At 35.9% G+C, this 22,586-nt stretch overlaps 1 protein-coding gene across 1 annotated transcript in view; it reads right to left on the bottom strand.

Annotated features, from left to right (window-relative positions):
* Positions 1–22,586, bottom strand: part of ZNF326 (zinc finger protein 326) — a 43,329-nt gene that overhangs the window by 9,903 nt on the left and 10,840 nt on the right. Inside the window, 7 exon segments of the mRNA XM_036026393.1 lie at positions 549–592; positions 595–678; positions 5,056–5,155; positions 6,252–6,399; positions 10,759–10,870; positions 19,546–19,744; positions 22,088–22,493. Of these exon segments, the coding sequence (XP_035882286.1) occupies positions 549–592; positions 595–678; positions 5,056–5,155; positions 6,252–6,399; positions 10,759–10,870; positions 19,546–19,744; positions 22,088–22,493 (1,093 nt within the window).

Raw genomic sequence — 22,586 nt, 5'->3', positions numbered from 1 at the left:
TCTACTAAAATATTTGATAGTAACTGATAATCCTTTTAAAATGTATTTTTCCTAACCACAGAAAAATGTTATAATCAAATCTTTCTTTTTTGTTCTAAAACACACACACACACACACACACACAATCATTTTGTACTAACTTTTTAAAAACTGTTAATGAAAAGAACAGTTCAACAACAGCCATGATTTTTCTGAAAGGCTACTAAGTGTGCCAGGTACCACTGTAAGTGCCTTTTATATTTTAATTAATCTAATATTTAAATGGTCACATAAAAGTAGAATGATTATCCACACCCACTTAACAGATAAGGAAACTTAAAGTCAACTCACATATTATATACTAAACCACAATTCAAACCCAGAAAGTCTGGCTCTAGAGCCCAAAATCTTAACTACTATGCATGCTGCTTCTAGCTATCTTTACAATTATTCACACATAAGATTAACAGAATTGTACACAAGTCAGAGGTGTGAGACAACGGCCTTTGAAGGGCAATAAGGGATTGAAGAACAATTTAAGGACTTCATTAGGACAGATCCAAACTTACCTGCTTCCCTTTGATATGGTCAGGAGACTTTAAGTGTTGCTGACTGAACTATGTAAAGCAGGGATATACACACTACAAGCACTGCAGTGAACAGTCTCTACTTTCATCATGTGGTCATCTGCAGTAACGCCTACAAAAGAAATCCAATTATTAATAAGAAATAATTCATATATTCTTATTTCAGACAAATCAAGTTTTACTATTTTGTTTCCATAATTATTCACAACTCCTTCTTCCCAAAAAAGGATGGGAGTATTTAGGTTATGTTGAGTTTTTTTTTTCTGTATCTCCTAAATCTGAATATATAGCTTAAAAATATATGGATAAAAGATTAAAATCATAAAGTATAATTATATTTCCTAACCGTGTTATATAATCAGCACTAAAGCCTGTAAGTCCATCCCCAAAATGAAATATAAAACAAAACAGGTATGATTCTGTAGTAAAATAAGAATGCCCATGATTATGAATGTGGGTAGGGAGGAACAGAGAAAAAGATTTCAAAATTGGATTCAAAAGGAACAAAATATACATCTTGAAAATAGTAATTGAGGTTTATTACAGGCAAAGAAAGTATAAATATTGGGTTGGCCACAAAGTTCATTTGGTTTTTCCATAAGATGGCTCTAGCAGCACTTAGCTGTCTTTAACTTCATTAGAAACAATTTTGTTAGCTTGTATTATGAAAGCTATCATATCAGCATGCATTAATAAAAATGTCAAAATTAGTGAATTTTTGTGTAGTCATTTTAATATGAAGATATGGAGAAAATACACAAACATTTTCAGTATACTATCCTTTATTATTTCACAGAAAATTAAAAACTAAATTGAAGTGCAAAAAAAAAAAAAAGATGTGTGCAGTGTATGGACAGGTTACTATGACTGATCAAATGTGTCAAAAGTGGTTTGTGAAGTTTCAGGCTAGAGATTTCTTGCTGAACGATGCTCCTGGTTGGGTAGACAAGTTCAATTTGATAGTGATCAAATTGAGACATTAACTGAAAGATAGTGGGAGACAGCTGTACAGATTCAAAATATCCAAATCAATAAAGTTATTGATGAAAATGAAAAATGTGTCCTTTAGTTTACAGAAAAAACATAAATGGACTTTTTGGGAACCCAGTATGTGCAAGGGATAGGTGTAAAAGAAAATGGTTCCTCCTGGGGAATTGCAAGTCATTCCGTATGGCTGTGGCACCGAGAATAAAGAAGGGACAAAAGATTCCAGCCAAGATTGGATACACTTTTGCCTCCTTGCACAACCAAAGTAAGGACAAAAACAAATTTAAAAACAAAAAAACAACCAGAACTGCCAGAAAATCAAACTGTGTGGGAAGTCCGACAACCAAGGAGTTAAAGAAACATTCATCCAGACTGGTAGGAGGGGCGGAAAACAAGCAGCTATGGAGGAAAGGACTCGAGGCAAGGTGGTAGCTGGTGGACCTGATGTTACCACATTTCTGTGCGAAAAAACCGGCAGGAACAACTGGGGCACAACCATGTAACCCAAGGTTCCAGTGAGGGAAAAGAAAGTCTCAAACCTCTGACTGTAAAATTGGTGGTGATTGTAGAAGTGGGAGAAACTCCCAGCCTCACAGGAGAGATTGTTGGAGGGGTCCATGGGGTCGTAGAACCTACACAAACCCACCCACCAGGGATTCAGCACAAGGGTCCAGTTTACTTGTTGGTAGCAGGGAAAGTGACCAAAAGCCATCCAAGAGGCCCAGGAAGAGGCACTGTTCCCCTCTCTGATGCCATCCCCATACATAACAGCACCACAAGACAGAGACCTGGGTTGCCCCACGCTGATAAAATACCCCTTACAACATAGCAGGTGCCCCAAGACAAAGAAATATGGCCCAAACGAAAGAACAGATTAAAACTCCAGGAAAAACTAAACAATGAAGAAACAGTCAACCTATCAGATGCACAGTTCAAAACAACTGGTAATCAGGGTGCTCACAAAAATGGTTGAGGATGGTCACAAAATATAGGGAAAAGTAAAGGCTATGAAAAGTGAAATAATAGGAAAAAGTAAAAGGAACCAACAGTGAAGGGAAAGAAACCAGGACTCAAATCAATGGTTTGGACCAGAAGGAAGAATAACATTCACCAGAACAGAATGAAGAAACAAGAATTCAAAAAAACTGAAGAGACATTTAGGAACCCCCAGGACATCTTTAAACGTTACAACATCCAAATCATAGAGGTTCCAGAAGGAGAAGAGGAAGAGCAAGAAAATTGGAAACTTATTTGAACAAGTAATGAAGGAGAACTTCCCCAATCTGGCAAAGGAAATAGACTTCCAGGAAGTCCAGGAAGCTCAGAGTGTCCCAAAGAAGTTGGACCCAGGAAGCATATACCAAGGCACATCATGATTACATTAGCCAAGATTAAAGATAGGCGAGAATCTTAAAGTCAGCAAACAGAAAGGAGACAGTTACCCACAAAGGAGTTCCTAGTAAGACTATAGCTGATTTCATAAAAGAAACCTTACAGACAAGAAGGGGCTGGAAAGAAGTATTCAAAGTCAGGTAAAGGCAAGGACCTACATCTGAGATTACTCCCTCCGCGCAAGCTATCATTTAGAAGTGGAAGGGCAGATAGAGTGCTTCCTGGTAAGGTAACGTCAAAGAGGTCATCCTCAACCAGCCTTTAGTATATGAAATGTTAAAGGGACTTACCTAAGAAAAAGATCAAAACTATGAACAGTAAAATGACAACAAATTCACAACTATCAACAACTGACCTAAAAACAAAATAAACTAAGCAACAACTAGAACAAGAAGAGAATCACAGAAATGGAGTTCACATGGAGGGTTACCAGCAGGGAGGAGGTGGGGACAAAATGGGGGAAAGGGTACAGGGACTAAGAAGCATAAATGGTAGGTTGAACATGGCAGGGGGAGGGGGGCGCATTAAGAATAGTATAGGAAATGAAGAAGCCAAAGAACTTATATGTACAACCATGGACATGAAACTAAGGGGGGAGGGGGATGCCTGATGAGAAGGGGTTGCAGGGCAGAGAGAGATAAAGGGAAGAAAAAAATGGGACAACTGTAATAGCATAATCAATAACATATACTTTAAAAAAGAAAGGACAAAAGATTAAGAAAGAGAAAAAGAGAAAGGGTCTAAACCATGGAGCACTTTTTGTGTGCCATACCCAGGAATTGAACTTTATCCTGGAGAGAATGGGGGGAGCCATTGAAAATTCTTGAAGTAATGGTGTGATATAATAGAAATTAGAAGTAGAAAATGAAAGTAAGAAAACTAGTTAGCTAAATAATTGTCAAAAGAACATGGAAAGATTGAACAAATGCATATTTAAAGAAGAAATAAAGAAACAGACTTGGTAAATATTTAAAAAGATGAAACATAAAGGGCACAATGCTGCAGACCTGGTCAAGTACAATACTTAGAATTAACTTCTGCTTTGATGGTGGGGCCACTTTCCAACATAAATGGAAAAGGTGTTTATTTGTAGGGTTTTTGTTTGGTTTTCCTTCATGGGCTGGAGGATGTTCAAGAGAGGATAACTTTTTGATATGTTGATATTGTGAAACTGGTGAAGAAAGATGTGAATAGGCAGTTGAATGTATGAGATTAGAGGTCAAAAAAGAGATCTGTGCTATACATGTATTAGTAATTAACTAAAATATTGATTTAAGCTCTGTAAGTAAATGAAGTCATCTGGAAGAAATATAAAGAGAGATAATGGGACTAATAAACTACTGGGAAATACCAACTTCTAAATGCCTGATACAGAAAGAAAAACACAAAAAAGTAAAAAATGACAAGGGAATACAGAGAACATTAGGACAGTGAGATACCAGAGAAACCAAGGAAGGAAATGGTTTCACAGAGAATAAAGTCATCAGTGAAAAATGTTGCAGAAGTAAGATAATTCAAAAGAACTTACAGAAGTTGGTATTGGCAACATGTCAGAGCAGTTTCAGTAAACTAATGGGAGCAGAAAATTGTCTACTGTGGGTAAAGCAATAAATGAAAGTGAAGAAACAGAGCCCAGTGTGGATTGTGTTTAGTTCTCTAAGCACAGTTGTTTAAAGGGAAAGGCAGGCTTTAGGTGAACTAATGCATATTTTTATTTTCTTTTGTTCCTCCCGTTTTTGTGGTTGTTGTTGTTGTTGTTAAGATAAGAGCACAGGCTTCTGGGAGGGAAGTAAAAGAACTGAAAAACAGAAGAGCAAAGTCCTTGAAGAGATAAGAAGGGATATGGAAGAGAGAGTACAGATACTGTAAGTACTTTCATCCAGACACAAAGATGATTTTTCCTCTAAAACTTAAGTGAAAGCCAGAAGGGTAGAAAGTGATACATTTATAAGCATGAGAACAGGAAGCCAACTTCATTTTTAATAACCCACTCAGGGTTACCACATAAAACTATGTACTGTGTCACTCTAGTGGGCATCATTTACACTGAGATAGGTTAAGGTATAAAATAGACATGTAAATTTCTAAAACAATTTTTTTAAATACTTACCTTCCATAACATCTTTTTCAATTATTTTGACTACTTCTGTTTGATTATTTGTTTGTTGCTTACGAATAGACGTTTTCTTGAATTTATTTACCATACACTCCTAAAAACAAAATAGGAAGAATCCAAAAAGTTATCAGTGAGAACTTGGCATGTGCTCAGCACCATGCTCAGCCTATGAACGGTAACAGTATGTGTTACATAAGAACTAATATCTGTTCTCAAAAAGTTTACAATTTAGTTGAGAAGACTGTCATAAAGTACTAGCAAACTACAAAAAGTTCACTGAAAATGTATTTTAGGCATACAGAGTAAGAGAAATCAAAGAGCTGGACTACTCAAGAGGTCTTCTTTGGGCAGGCGAGTACTTAAGTCCTAAGTGACACAATCCAGTTAAGGAATAAACTGCATAAAATTGTAACTAAGGGACAGTCCTGCAAGGATATGGAGGACTGAATGATCACCACATTGCTAACCTCATAACAATTCCATCTCTTCTGCTCAAATGAACTGTATGCACAATTAGCAGTCCAGCTCCAGCACCTTCCTTAAGAATCCCTGACCCCAGCTATCTGCCTGTACTCCAAACCCCTTTGGCCTATACTATCATTCTTCGCCCTTCCACTTAACTGTATCATCTGTGTATGGGTGAGTATGTTCTATTTCCAATTATTGTCTGTTCATTAAGGGTAGCGTCTGTGTTTTCAGTGCCTGCACAACACACTTCATAAATATTCAAGGAAAATTGTTGAACTGATGACCATACACTCATAATACAAAGGACACTAAACAGACACCTGGCTCTATGGTTTTGAATTCAGAATCCACCATGTTACTGAGTCACTTCAGCTGTTCTGAGGACAATCTTTCATGATAAAAAGGAGCTCATGATCAAAACACCATATATACAGACCCTCAATGGACGACAGCTAATTCTGCATCAATAAACGGTTGGTAAAAGAATTCTTTTCCTAACACCTCTGCCAGAAATTACTGTGAAAAATATAAAATGTTCTCTCAATTAACAAATCTAAAGTCTATTATAGAAGATAAATTTGTATCTAATTCTGTGAAATTTTAAAATAATCTTTAAAGAGTAAATGAAAATTTTAGAAACAAAGTGAGATGGAGAACATAAAAAAAAATAAGAAATTGAAACATCAGATAAAGTGCTTTTCACTTTAAAAACAGCTACTTACATGCAAAAACTCCATAACTACTTTATCAAATTTAGTTTGTTTCTGAATATGATCTAATGTTTCCTGGTGTGAAGAACTTTCCAGATGCAGTTCAATATCTTTTTCTTCAAACGTTCGAAATTTACAAAATGAACATGTGAATGCCATTCTACAAGGGGGAAAAAAGTTTTTATTTAAATATTACCTTGTTTACTTATTAAGTTCATAAAAAGATAACAATAAAATTAATTTTACTAACATAAATTATTTCCTATCTTCCATTTATGGTTGATGTAAATAAAGCTTAAGTCAAAAAACAAATCGAACAGTATTTTCTTTCAGTACCTATTTGGACAACAGTGTCATTATGCTACTTTGCATTTCTGGCCCACCCTGGAGTTCCTAGGTATAAAAGATGGAATCAGTGTATCTACTTAATCTAATCTTAAACTCTCCACTTCAAGCCTAGACCAGTTAAAGAGCCAAAGCAAACCTCAAGAAGTATCAATTTCCAAAGTTCCACTACTTGTTTTACAACAACTTGTTCCATCTCCTAGTTTCCAAACCACTAGAGTAGTATCAACACAGCCAGGTGGAATATCACACAGCCATAATTCACTCCCTTGGAGCTCTTGGGTGATCAAAAGTCCTGCTCCCTAAAGATCACTTCAGGATGATTAACAGTCTTGGTCTGGACAAATGCATGCATTTAGAGTCTCAGAGGCCACTCCCCCTTTTCTCCCATTTAACTGCTCCTGTCTTATATATTCTAGTTATTTCCTTTTCCTTGAATTATGACAACAGTTATCTAACTGGATTCTCTGTCTCCAGTCTCCATTTTCCAATTAATTCCTTACACTATCATTAGATTTATTTTCCTGGTTAAAAGTAGGGGATCTGGTCCTAACTGGTGTAGCCCAGTTAGTAGGAGCGTCGTCCAGTAAGCCAAGTCACGGGTTCAATTCTGGGTAGGTCGTGAGAGTGGGTTGCAGGTTTGGTCCCTGGTTGGGGTTACATGCAAGAGGCAACCTACAGATGTTTCTGTCTCATATCAATGTTTCTCTCGCCCCCTCTCTCCCTCTTTTCTCCTCTTTGAAATAAATAAGCATGTCCTCAGGTGAGGATTAAAAAAAAAATATGGGATCTGGAGCCAATTGCTGGGTTTATATCTAGCATCCTTATGTGACCTTCGTCAAGTTACTTAACTTCCTCTAGGCCTCAGTTTTCTTAATGAAATGAGGATTTGAAAAATACATATAAAACCCTTAGAACAGTTCCTGACACATAGTACTTATTCGATTAATTATTGTTACTTCCTAAAGAAGGCAACAACACATTACTACTCAAAAGGCTTCATTGGCTCCTTAAGGCTCAAAACAACAACAACAACAACAAAACGATAAACCAAAGCATCGCAGGTTCGATTCCCAGCCAGGGTACATGCCTGGGTTGCAGGCCATGGCCCCCAGCAACTGCACACTGATGATTCTCTCTCTCTCTTTCTCCCTCCCTTCCCTCTCTAAAAATGAATAAATAAAATCTTAAAAAAAAAAAAAAAACGTTAAAATGCTTTCAGCTGCCATTTAGCTCTTGCTCTCTCCTCTCTTTTTTAAGTTTATTTATTTATTTTTACAGAAAGGGGAAGGGAAGGAGAGGGAGAGAAACATCAATGTGTGGTTGCCTCTCACATACCCCCCTGCTGGGGATCTGGCCTGCAACCCAGGTGTGTGCCCTGACTGGAAATTGACTCATGACCCTTAGGCTCAAAGGCCTGACTTCTCTCAGGCAGGGCTTCTCTCTCTCTTTCTCTCTCTCCCTCTCTCTGGCCCCCCTCTCTACCCCCTCCCTTTATCTCTCCCCCTCCTCCTCCCCCTCCCCCTCTTTGGCTTCACCCACTAATACCTTTAATAGTATCTAGCACATATGTATGCCTTCATTAAATGTTTTAATCAGAGTACACCTTTCAACCCACCACAGTCATTTTCAATCTACATAGCTTTCAATTTCCTCAATATGAATGAAACATTTGTTTCTTTGCTTTTTTTACCTCAAGCCATGACCACTACCTGGGCTGCCTAACAACTCCTGCATCCCTACCATTCCTAAATCAGTTCATATCCACTGATCCATTTCCCTGATTTTCCTGCCCTCCTATGTAGAAGACATCTCAAAAACCCATCCCTTTCCATCCTCTTTATTATATTGAAAGCATTCAAATACCAAAAATATATATACTACGAGAATAGTTACTTACTGTCAATCTCTTATCCTAACTCAAAGTAAAACTGCTCTGATAAATTAAAATAACTTTAGATTATTTTAAAGGATTCTTATCCTAAAATGACAATTTAATTGAACTGATACTCTTAGTTAAGTCATTGGGTTTATATTTAGAATTATGGAGAAAATAGCTAAATTAAAGCTCACTTATTTTCTCCAAATCACAATATATATTACATTAATATGGATCTATGATATCCAAATCTATAACTTTTAATGGGGAAAGTATTCATAGGTAAATAGAAAAAAATAATCCTATAATATAAAATCATCTTCAGACTCCTACACATGTAACACAAAGCATTCATTTCAATTTATTTCTGCTACAAAGTAACTAAGCCCATTACCCTTATCAAAAGAAAAAGTGATACCAGAGTGGGGTATACTCCCAAAGACCACAACATAGATGCCCCTTAAAACTTCTCTTTATGAGTTAATTCTTAATAAGCTTAATTTCATTGTTTCTCAGGTCCCAACAAGTTAGGAGTAACAAACCACAAAGAACATAGGTAAAGGTTTTTAAACCTGAACACAAAGATTAAACAAGTAATACCTAACAGACTAATATAAAAGACACTCTAATCAAACAAAAAAATCTGGGAATCAAATGCAACTGAATTTCCTTTTACTATATTTTACATAACCAAACCCACTGTATATATTAAAACCAAGTAATAGCAAAGAGTATCCTGTTTAATATGGAAGAAAACTCATACGTTTTTAAAATACTGCCTTAAAAAGGTTTGTAGATTCTTCTCTTAAAATGTTATCTTTTGAATTAAGATATAGTTTTAGACATCTAGAAGTCACATAGGTGAAACATTTCAGTCCCTTCATGCTACAAAAACAAGTTAACTTTCATAGAGCAAAACTGTTTCTTGAATGGGAAACACTTTTTACTTTGAATTTACTTTTTAAATTTTATATTCTGCCCTGGCTGGCGTAGCTCAGTGGATGGAGTGCGGGCTGGGAACCAAAGTGTCCCAGGTTCGATTCCCAGCCAGGGTACACTCCTGGGCTGCAGGCCATAACCCCCAGCAACCACACATTGATGTTTCTCTCTCTCTCTCTCTCTCTCTCTCTCTCTCTCCCCCCCCCTTCCCTCTCTAAAAATAAATAAATAAAATCTTAAAAAAAATTTATATTCTTTATTTCCCTAGCATTAGTAGTAACTGGGCAGATTTCAGAGGAAAAAAAGAATATAAATCTTGTCCTTTAAAAACAATTTCCTAGTAGTCTCTTTTTGTTTCTAGACATAACTTTACATCTTACATATACACAGTGTGGGGCAAAAGGAGATTTACAGTTGTGAGTATGTGAAAGTTTACTCTTGTATTATTATTTATTAATATTATTTTCAATGTGAACAACTATAAACCTACTCTTTCCCACGCTGTATTTTTCTATTTTACCCGCATTTTCTGCATGTTGTTTCAGGCTTTATAACCAATGGCCTAAGAGCCATGAAGGAATGTATCTAATCTTACATATACTTGGTCACACTGTATTGCTGGTATTTCTTGCACATTTAGAATTATTATAAATAATATTGTAATAGGCATCTTTTTAGATTAAACTCTTCCACATTTTTAGGTTATTTTTGGAGATCAAAAAGTTATTAAAAAATTCAAAACATTTTTAAAAATGCTAAATTGCCTCCCTATAGTTATAACTAGATAGTCACCAGAAAGTTATAACAGTGCCCTTTGACTGCATCCCAGTTAGTTAAGTCAGTATTTCTTTCCTCCTTGCTAATAAAATGCTATGCTATTATTTAAATGTTCAGTTTATTTCACTGACAATGAGTTTCTAATGTTTCAATATCTAGAACAGCTAGTATCTACTTATTTACTCTTCCTCAGAATTTTCTTTGGAATCAGGATTGGAAAGACATGATACATTTGTAATATTTAGTTTTCCTATCCAAGAATATCACTGTATCACCATGTAGTCCAATCTCAGAGACTTTGTGGTTTTCTTCATGTTATGACATATATATTGCTCTTTAAGAATACTGTATTTCTAAATATATTTTATTTTTGAATTACCATTACTGAATGGGACTTCTTTTTTCTTATATTTTCTTAGTGGTAACTGTACATAAATATCAAAAATCAAAAGCATTCTTAAGTATCTTTGATCAAAACTTTTCATTTGACACTCAGGAGTTTTTAACATTCCAACTGATTTCACTTTTCTAGAAAATGGTTTTTCAATGAGCCCAATTTTCTGATTATTAAGCACAAACCTGTATCCATCTCCATATTTCTCACTGTTTTTTTCTCTTCTGCGCCTTTGCTTCTCTCGCCGAGCTTCAATTCGCCGCTTTTCTTCTTCTTCATTTTTTGGATCAATTTTTGCTAGAATATCAGACAAAAATGTCAAAACTACACATTACTTTCTCATTCTCCCTTTCCTGCCCCCAGTTCGTAAAATACAGACATACAAAGTTTACTTGGTGATGGTAGTCTACATTGAACTCACCAAAAACAATCAGAGTTCAAGATTACCCAGTACGTCTGAAATTTAATTTGAATACAATAATTGTAAGTTTTACCATATTTACTTTTCACCTATGTGATTATTAGCTATATATATTTAATCTGTTCATTTTTCTTATTCCCATTTTAAGCCATAATATCCTTATCACCTTAAACAGCAATTTTCAACCAGTGTGCTGCAAGAATTTTTAAAACATGCAATACCTGACTATCTAGTCAGGGTCACTGACCTTTTTTCCCTTAGACTGTCAAATTTAAAAAATGATAACAATCAACACAACAATAGCTATCTGGTGTGGCTCAATGGATTGAGCAATGCCTGGGAACCAAACAGTCTCTGGTTCAATTCCCAGTCAGGGCACATGCCTGGGTTGTGGGCCAGGTCCCCAGTAGGGGGCAGCGTGAGGGGCAACCAAACACTGACGTTTCCCTCTTTCTCCCTCCCTTCCACTCTGTCTAAAACTAAGTAAATAAAATCTTAAAAAAAAAAGATGGGGAAAAATATAACATTTTTTGTCAGATCAGCAAAAAACATATTTTTGGATCAATTTTTGCTAGAATATATTTTTTGCTGTGCCACAGAATTTTAGTAATTAGTTTATATGTGCTGTGAGATGAAAAAGGTTGAAAATTGCTAACTAAAATCATCTTGAATACCACTTTAGGAAACACTAAAGTCACCTGACCCAGCATTAAAATGAAAATCAAATGAGAACTGGAGAGTTTTATATACAAAAACTCATATATATTACAGCAGCCTTCCCAAAATTTCTTAAAATGTGTAAGTTCTAAAACAGAAGCAGATTCTTCCTTTTTCAAAAAAAAAATCCTGGTAAAAAATTTACCAGTTTAGCCATTTCCAAGTGAAAAATTCAGTGGCATTAAGTACATCACAATGTTGTGCAACCACCATCATGGCTTACTTTCATAACTTTTTCATACCCTCAAACAGAAACCCATACCCATTAAGTGGTCCCTCCCCAATTACCCTTTCCCCAACCCCCTGGTAACTACTAATCTGCTTTCTGGCTTTATAGATTTTCTTGTTCTGGATATTTTATATAAATGGAATCATACAATATATGGCCTTTTTGTCTGGCTTCTTTTATCTAGTATAATGTTTTTAAGGTTTATTCACATGTTGTACCATGTATCAGTACCTCCTTCCTTATTAATGGCTGAATAACATTCCATTGTATAGATATATCACGTTTTCTTTTAGCCATTTGCTTATTGATAAGCAAATGGATCAATTCCACCTCTTGGCTACTGTGAATAATGATGCTATAAACATTTGTGTATGAGCTTTTGTTAGAATACTTTTCTTCAATTCTTTGAGGTATGTTCCCAAGAGTGGAATTGCTGGGTCACAGTGTCAGTCTATGCTGAATAATTTGAGGAACAATCCAACTGTTTCCCATAGCAGCTGCACCACTTTACATTCCCAACAGTAATGTGTGAGGGTTCCGATTTTTTCAGGTCCTCACCAACACTTGTTATTTTCATTTTTTGATTGTGTACCATCTACTCCACATGGTTCGAAGTGTGTCTCATTGTGAGCCAGTTCTTTCTTATAATACATTTAACTCAAGACTTTAAAAAACAAACAAAAAAAAACCTTATCTGGCCTTGGCCAGGTGGCTCATTTGGTTGGAGCATTATCCTGTATAACAAAAGGTTGCAGATTCAGTTCCCAGTCACGGCAGATACCTAGGTTGGGGGTTCAACCCCGAGTCAGAGCACATATGAGAGACAACCAATTAATGTTTCTCTCTCCCATAGATGCTTCTCTCTCTCTCTCAAATCAGTAAACATATCCCCAGGTGAAGATTAAAAAATAGTAATAATAATAATCCTAGTTGGTATGAGTGCCAGCCTGCAAACCAAAGACTTGCCAGTTTGATTCACAGTCAGGGCACATGCCTGGGTTGCAAGTCAGGTCCCAGTTGGGAGCACACAAGAGGCAACTGATGTATCTCTCACACATCGATGTTTCTCTCCCTTTCTCCCTCCCATCCCCGCTCTTTAAAAATAAATAAATGAAATCTCTTAAAAAATACCTAACATAAAGTCATGAATATCTGGGGATTCATAAACTTGACAGCAAATATTTAAGAGGCACTTGCTATGTAATGTTTCAAAATTATATAAAATACTTTAAAATTCAATATCTAGGTTATTATTCATCATTTTGAGTTTAAGTGTATATTCTTTTTTAACTGATTTTTAAATATGTTCATTAATTTTAGAGAGAGGAAGGGAGAGCAAAAGTAACCGATGTGAGAGAGAAACATCAATTGGTTGCCTCTCATACACACTCTAAACTGGAAATCAAACCCACAACCTCTGTATGTGACCTGATTGAGACCCAAACCCCCAACCTTTTAGTGTAAGGGATAGCACTCCAACAACTGAGCCACACTGGTCAGGACAAGTATATGTTCTGGTTATTTAATCATTTTCAATATCCTCATTCAATTTCCCTAAAATCCTCATTCTATGGAAAATCTACAGGTATATGACCTCAAACTAGAAGTAACTACAATTTCCTTTTATATAACTAAAGCTATGATATATGTTGAACCTCCAGCCAAATGACAGAACATGGTTCCTTTCCTCCTGCTTTCCAACAAATCATATAGTCTATACTGTAAGACCTTTTATTCCTGAATATTCAGCAGATACCTTTCAAAATGCCCACCTCACTCCTGACAGTGAAATGCTGAACTGACTACATAATTTTCACTTTATTCTTAACTTCACTCACTATTCTCAAATATCATTAAAAAGGAAAAAAAATGTGGACTACATATATCTGCTTTAATGGCAAATCAGTTTCTATATTAAACTTTGCAATATTTACTTAACTGTACCTGCAAAATATATCTAGAACCTTCCCTAAGAGGATCAACTTAATTGCCTACTCTAGTAATATCTAGAGTGCAAAACGTGGTAAGTAACAATCTGTCAATTAACACAGTATGAAAGATATCCCCACAATACACATTCTACTAACTTAATATCAGGTGTCCAGAATTCCAGAATATTGTTATTTTTTATTAATATAGATATCAATTTGCAAAGCATGGCACAAAAGTAAATTTAAGAACAGTTATTAAATCTTTCCTGAGTTTCATGTTCTAGTCCATATGTTTTGAGGAAAGAATCAAACATTGGTAATTTCAATTTTTTTTCAAATATGATACTTTAAGTTGTCCATAATGTTACAAGTCAGGGGGAAAGTTGTTTCAGAAGAGGACAAAATAATACAAAGCAACTTTCTGTTACAATAACACGCAGGTTTAAGTGAAGGGTTCCTAGAGCAAGACTTGTCCTAGAATAAATCCTGGTTTCGCCATTTACTCATTGTTTGACCTTGGCAGCAAGTTATTGATCTGCTCTGTGCCAGTTCTCTCAGCTTTGGAGAGTTGATACGCATACCTATATCTGAGCAGGATGGTGTGAGAATTACATAAATAATGCACATCATATCCTTTTAACACAGAAGCCAGTGTCCAGTAGGCATTTAAGTACTAGATTACTGTCATTAACAGTAACTACAATCCCACTTTTATCAAAATGAATACATTAATCCTTGAGCAATTTAAATGAAGATGAAATTCAAAAAATAAAACAGCATATTATTGCTATCCAAAACCATGTAGTAAAATTGCAATTTTGAACTAGAACTTGCCTAGGCCTCCTTGCTTCTTTCCCTTCTCCTTGCTTTATTAATTATTTGAGCTAGCACCACTAGTTTAGCACTTCCAACATCAAAAGAATACACTCTAATAAATTCATTGTAATACTCAACAGATCTTTTTAAAAGTAGATGCAAAAATTTTGAAAAATTGACCAGAAAACTTTGAAAGATTCATTCATGACAATTATCTAAACTTCCTGCAGTCCCCACTAGGTTATGTAATCAAATATCAATTCTAAAGAGAATAATTTTTGAATCCTTGTAATATCACCTAACTTAGGAAAACAAAACACTTCTCAGTCATCAAGGCAAAAATAATTCATTCTACAGAAACATACAGGCAAAGTATTTGTTGTATATTATTTTGCTACTATGTTTTCATAGAGAATGCTAAAAAAAGACATTTCCTTAGCTTTTAATTATGTAGATCCTTGACAATCTAACTTGTCAAATGAACTTGTCTCTTTTTTTGAGATACAAAACAAAGTTTAAAAATAAAATACAATAACAAAGAAAAGTAACAGTGGCTCTGAACTGTTTTTTAACAAAAGCCTGACAGATACATTTCACGTATCATACAATTCACCCATTTAAACTGTACAACCCAATAATTTTCAGTGTATTTCCAGATATGAGCAAACATTACCAGTCAATTTTAGAACATTTTCAATACCTTGCAAAGAAACCTAGCACCCTTTCCTTTAGGTATTACTCCCTATATAAACCACAGCCCAACCACTAATATACTTCTGTCTCTATAACTTTACATATTCTACAGTTTCATATAAAAAGAATCAAATGGTATGTGGACTTTCGTGCCTGACTTTTTCTTTTAATATATTTTATTGATTGTGCTATTACAGTTGTCCCATTTCCCCTCCCCTTATTCCCCTTTGCCCTGCACATCCCCTACCACCCACATTCCCCCCTTTAGTTCATGTCCATGGGTCATACATACAAGTTCTTTGGCTCTACATTTCCTATACTATTCTTAACCTCCCTGTCTATTTTCTACCTACCGTTTATGCTACTTATTCTCTGTACCCTTTTCCCCAGTCTCCCCCTCCCACTCCCTTGCTGATAACCCTCCATATGATCTCCATTTCTGCAATTCTGTTCTTGCTCTAGTTGTTTGCTTAGTTCGTTCTGCTTTTGTTTTTTTAGGTTCAGTTGTTAATAGCTGTGAGTTTGTTGTCATTTTACTCTTCACATTTTTTATCTTCTTTTTCTTAGATAAGTCCCTTTAATATTTCATATAATAAGGGCTTGGTGATGATGAACTCCTTTAACTTCACCTTATCTGGAAAGCACTTTATCTGCCCTTCCATTCTAAATGATAGCTTTGCTGGGTAATCATGGACATAGGTCCCTGCCTTTCATGACTTGGAATACTTCTTTCCAGCCCCTTCTTGCCTGCAAGATTTCTTTTATGAAATCAGCTGATAGTCTTATAGGAACTCCTTTGTGGGTAACTGTCTCCTTTTCTGTTGCTACCTTTAAGATTCTCTCCTTATCTTTAATCTTGGCTAATGTAATCATGATGTGCCTTGGTATATGCTTCCTTGGGTCCAACTTCTTTGGGACACTCTGAGCTTCCTGGACTTCCTGGAAGTCTATTTCCTTTGCCAGATTGGGGAAGTTCTCCTTCATTACTTGTTCAAATAAGTTTCCAATTTCTTGCTCTTCCTCTTCTCCTTCTGGAACCTCTATGATTTGGATGTTGTAACGTTTAAAGATGTCCTGGGGGTTCCTAAACATCTCCTCAATTTTTTTGAATTCTTATTTCTTCATTCTGTTCTGTTTGAATGCTATTTCTTCCTTCTGGTCCAAACCATTGATTTGAGTCCTGGTTTCCTTCCCTTCGCTGTTGGTTCCTTTTACTTTTTCCTTTATTTCACTTTTCATAGCCTTTACTTTTCCCTATATTTTGTGACCATCCTCAACCATTTTTGTGAGCACCCTGATTACCAGTGTTTTGAACTGTGCATCTGATAGGTTGGTTATCTCTTCGTTGCTTAGCTTTTTTTCCTGGAGCTTTGATCTGTTCTTTCACTTGGGCCATTTTTTTTTTTTTTGGTCTCAGCACATCTGTTTTGTAGTAAGGGGTGGAGCCTTAGGTGTTCACCAGGACTGTGCATCACAGGTCGCTGCATTCTGATGCTGTATGTGGGGGAGGGGTCTGAGAGGGAATAGTGTTGCTTGTTCTGCTCCCTGCCTGTTTTCAGTCACTTCCCCCACTACCCACAATCAAATTCTGGCCTTCTGGTGCTAATTCCTGGATGAATGGGCTTATGTACATTCTAGAACCCTGTGGGTCTTTCCTATGAACTCTCCGGTGAGGCTGGGAGTTTCTATCACTGCTACCTTAACCCCCAGGGTGTTTTCATTCAGAGGCTTTGAGGCAGCACTGGAACCCTGGGTTGCATGGTCTTTCTTGCTCCCCAGTTGTTTCTCCCCATTTGTCTGCACTGAAATGTGGGACCAGTCTGCCAGCTGCTGCCTTGCTGTGCATCCTCTCCACCCAGCTGCCCATCTCCGCCCCTTCTACTAGTCTAGATGAATATTTCTTCTTTAACTCCTGGGTTGTTGGACTTCCAAACAGTTCAATTTTCTGTCAGTTCTGGTTGTTTTGTTTTTAAATTTGTTGTCTTTTGGCTGTGCAAGAGGCACACTGTGTCTACCTACTCCTCCTTCTTCGCCAGGAGTCCTGTGACCAGCTTTCTTCACTTAGCATCTTTCCAAAGTTCACCTTGGTTGTAGCCTGAACCAATACTTCATGCCATCTTATGACTGAGAAATACTCCACTGTGTGGACATAACCCATTTGTTTCTTCATTCATCCACTGATGGATATTTAGGTTGTTTCTACCTTTTGGCTCCTGGGAATAATGCTGCTATAAACATTTGTATACAAGTTTTTACATGGACATGTTTCCATTTCTCTTGGATATATACCTAGAAGTAGAAACTGGTAGATGATATGGTAATTGTTTACCCATTTGAGGAACTACCTGTTCTCCAATGCAGTTGGATCATTTTACATTCCCTCCAGCAGTGTGAGTGTTCTGATTTCCACACATCCTCACAAAGGCTTGTTGTTATCTGTCTTTTTTTTTTTGTTCTAGCCATCCAGGTGGGTATAAAGTGGTATCTCATCATGGTTTTGATTTACATTTCCCTGAAAACTAACTAGTGGGCACTTTTTCGTGTGATTATTGGCTATTTGTGTTCCTTTTGGGAAAAAAATGCCTGCTCACATGCTTTGCTCACTTTTCAATTTGCCTAAAAATTCCTTATTTCTGTGCCCTGACCAGTATGGTTCACTGGCTTGGCATCATCCTGCGAAGCAAAAGGTCAGCAGTTCAATTCCCAGTCAGGGCACATGCCTCGTTTGCAGCTTTAGCACCCAGTCAGCGGATGTATAGGAGATAATTGATCAATGTTTCTCACATCAATGTTTCCATCCTTCTTTTTCTCCCTCCCTTCCCCTCCCCACCACCCCAAAATAAATTAAATCTTCCAAACAAAACAATTCCTTATATATTCTGGTTACATGTCCCTAATCAAATACATGGTTTGCAAGTACCTTTTCCCACTCTGTTGGCTGATGGTATGCTTTGTAGCACAAAAGGTTTTTAATTTTCACAAAGTCCAATTTCTGCATTTTTCCTCGTTACTCATGTTTTTGGTGTCCCATCTAAAAGTTCCCTGTGAAATCCAAAGTCATAAAGATCTACCCCTATATTTTCCTCTACGAGTTTTATAGTTTTAGTTTTTAGGTATTTCATTTTAACTTTTGCATATGGGTATCCAGTCTTCCCAGAAATATTTGTTGAATAACTTTGGCATCCTTGTTAAAAACCAGTGATCATAGATTTATAAGTTTATTTCTGGACTCTTGATTTTATTCTACTGATCTATAATGTCTGTCCTTGTGCCAGTACCACAGTCTTAATTACCTCAGGTTTGTATTAAGTTTTAAAATCATAAAGTATGAGTTTCTCTAGTTTGTTCCTTTTCAGGGTAGTTTTGGATATTTTAGGTCCCTTGTAATTCTCCAAGAATTTTAGAATCAGTTTGTCAATTTTTGGAAAGAAGTCAGAAGGAACTTGGATAAGGACTGTGTTGAAAGTATGGATCAGTTTGGGGAGTATTACCATCTTAACAATGTTCAGTTTTCTGATCTATAAACATATATTTAGTTTTTCCATTTACTTAGGTCTTCTTTAATTTCTTTCAACAATGTTTTGTGGTTTTCAAAGTACAAGTTCTTTTCTTCTTTTGTTAAATTTGAGTATTTTGTTCTTCTTGATGCTAACATGAATAAAAGTATTTTATTAACTTCATTTTCAGATTGGCTCTCCATTCTTTAACAATGTCAAAATGTACATATGATTGTCTCTAAGAGTCACAAGGACCCTTGTTACCAAAGGCCATGAAACATCTCTTCATCTTCATAAAGATTCTATGTAATTAGATATAACACTTCCTCAACAATACCTCCAACAATAAATACACTATAATGCCTAAGAAAGGAGACTGACTCAAAATCATGCGTGAAGCCATTTAAAACATATAGATGTTCTGACTCTACCCTAAACAAAGATTTAAGGAAAAGGGGTGGAACAAGGGCATATTAATTTAAAAATTATCTTGGCAATTTTGATGTTCATGACTAATAATGGTACTAGGGGATTCACAAACCTAATTTCTGCCATTATAATTATTATGCAGTTTGTCTATACAAATATGAAAAAATTGTCTAAAAGCACCAAATTTACAAAAAGGTAAAAATTATCCCAAACCACAGCAATTGTATTTTCTTACTTACTGGGTGATTTGTTGAGGCTTAGCTTCTCGACGGGTTTTGCTAGCTTGGGTTTCTTGATAAAGGTTCCACTGGTCTTATTAAATGGCTGCATCATTTTTCTCTTTATTCCTCTTGTAGCAGCAACTGTCACATTGGCAGATTTGTTTTGGTAGTCAACAACAATTCCAGGTCTATGAATGCTTCCAAAATCACTCATATGCTGCAAATTTGTGAAATCAAGAAATATTTATTAGCATAATACCCAAAGATAAAGAATGAATTCATATAAAATGTACATGTTATCTATCTAGTAATTTTTACCTGAAAATTCCCCAAAATGTAACTAAATTTTACATGTCCACTCTGAACAGTGAAAAACTTTGTAAATTATTACATGAACTCAAATCCAGTGAATTAATGCTTTTATTTCCAGTAGAAGAAATATGGATATTTCCTACCTACTTTTTATTTTTACAATTCAAAATTACTTGAGATCATAAACAACATATGTGCCTGTCAAAATATTACCACTTGTACAACTCTCTGACAACTCCTCTTCAGAGTTCCTAATTGGTATTTTCCCATAAAAAGACCTTAAAAGAAATCTTTATTGTACTAAATGCTAGCTTAAAACTAAGAAACACAAAGAAAAGCATATTTGAAGTTTAAAGTAAAAAACATCCAGAAATCATTTAGGATCTCTCCCTGTTGAAAAAGGGAATGAGAAGGCGAGATGGAACATTAGTATGAAATAGGAGAGTTAAAGCATAAAACCATGCATCAACTTCCAAGACACACTTCAGATAAAGAATTGCATCTGACGTTCCATTCACATTCTTACCTAGAGAAACATATTCTGACCCAGAAGCCTGAGAAGCAAAAGTTTACAGACGAAGAGTCATGCAACCAAACGACTCTGTGTCCCTTCCTCTTCTCTTATCATTAACTATAACAAAATCCACTACACCAAGAGGTCACATGTCCATAGGAATTTGTTCTGCTAACCTTATTTTTTAGAAGATAAAGATTGAGGAGTAATCTGAAGAGAAGGATCCAATGGGAATTGTACAAGTGAAGATTAAAAAAGAAAATCCTATTTGTTCATCTACTTCATTAACAGGAGAAAAGAAAGAAAAGTCCATTCGGACTAGAATGGTGAATACAAAGTTCAGGAATACCTGTTTTTCTATTTTGAAAACAAAGTTGATATTTGAAGTCTCATTAAGAAAAAAATCATTTGCCTATAAAGTAATACACAGCATGAAAAATGTTAAGTGCTTTCGTATTTTACCCCAACTATTTTCAATTAACCTACAATCAAAAAGTACGGTGATATAGCAACATAATCAGTTGCTTACATGTATGTTAGGCTTACAATACCTATCCTATCTAACCTAGTAGACTTGAATAAATTAGTGCTTCCAGGTAATATATATATAGTCATATCAGAAAAATCTTCATTAACTATCCATTAAAGGTGCAATGCATTTTACATAAGAGTTAACTGTTGTAAATGCAAAATTTCTAAACAAGTTTAACATACTACACTGATGTACCAAAAGCCAATGAACAGTCAAAAACATGTACCCTACTACACTTTTTACCAAAAGTACCTTCTTCTGCAAAGAGAATATTAAGAGCAACTGACTCAGAAAAAAAAAACATTTCTTACATTATAGCAAAAATACAATATTCTTTATATGACCAAACTACATAATAACTCAATAATCTACATACACTTACTAGGTAAAATTTCATGTTAGTCAAGTTACCTAAGAACATAGGCATAATCTTAACACTGCATATCCTAAAATCAAATACTTGAAGACTACTATATCTGCCCATTTAAGCAATAATTTACAAAATATTACTTCCTAGGAAGGAGCCATAAACATGTACACGTAGGAAATTATTTCTCAATAGTAAAACTAATGACACAGGAAAAATAGAACACCCAGCAATAGGACATATTGTAAGAGTGTTGAGTTAGCAAAATTATACTGACCACAAATCCTTCTACAACCTATTATACATATCAACTTCTTCACCATGTAAACAAGGCTAAGCTACCCTCAACTATCACCAACTTTTAGTCTCTTGTGTTTAATGTGAAATATGAAGCTTTGAAGAAATTCTACCTGCTAGAGTTTAGTAGCAAACTATAAACATTTTATCATACATTGCACCTTTAACCTACTCAAAAACTCCAAAGGGTTCAGTTACCTTTTACAAAAATCCAAGAACTATCCCACCAGCAAAACTGCTAGTGTTCACAAGGTAAAATGCAACTCCTTTTAACCCCTTTTAGACCAAACCTAACATCCTCACCTTTTTATTAAAGGGAGATTTGGCAAAACTTAATGAACAATCATCTCACACTGCAACTTATATTCTGAGGTGCTGGAGAACGTTTTACAGGCAACCTAAAAATTATGCTTAGGACTCAGCTTTTCTTCAAAATACACTGGGATGAACAGTGTTTATTCTAATTGAAAACCATGGTCTTGAAAGGGTTTAAAAGAGTGACTAGTGAAAAGAATCTGAAAGATTCTGTTGTACTTACTCCTCGGCCTCGGCCTCTGCCTGTTGATGGTCCTCCAAAAGCATCATAGTTTCTGCTTCCAAACGTACTTTCAGGATAAGCAGGCGTTCCTCTCCCCCGAGAGCCTACAGGTGCAGGCTTCATATGGGGTGAAGAAAAACTGCTGTAGGAAGAGTAATTCTCTCTTCCTCTGTCCTCCATAAACCCAGGCCTCAATTTTGAACGGGAGTAAGGTGCTTCCCAGCTAGACCCGCCCTGGTTTCTACCTCCGAAAGAGTCAAGGCTATTCCGGTAGGAGCTCTCAAATCGACCACCATAACTACCTCCGAAGCGGCTTTGTTCGGGTTCATTAAAACCATAGCCAGATCTGTATAGATCTCGCCCACCCAGAGAAGACCTGGAGTCGTAAGACTCATAAGGTCCAAACCTGGAAAAGTTGCACAGTGAGGGAAAAAACAAAAGTAAGCTTACTAATGTTAGACAATTCAAAAGACAAATTATCAGATGACATTTATCAACT

This window comes from Phyllostomus discolor, chromosome 5 (genome assembly GCF_004126475.2).
Source record: "Phyllostomus discolor isolate MPI-MPIP mPhyDis1 chromosome 5, mPhyDis1.pri.v3, whole genome shotgun sequence".
Lineage (NCBI taxonomy): Eukaryota > Metazoa > Chordata > Mammalia > Chiroptera > Phyllostomidae > Phyllostomus > Phyllostomus discolor.
The sequence above is the reverse complement of the archived record's forward strand: the minus strand, read 5'-3'. Positions and strand labels throughout refer to the sequence as shown.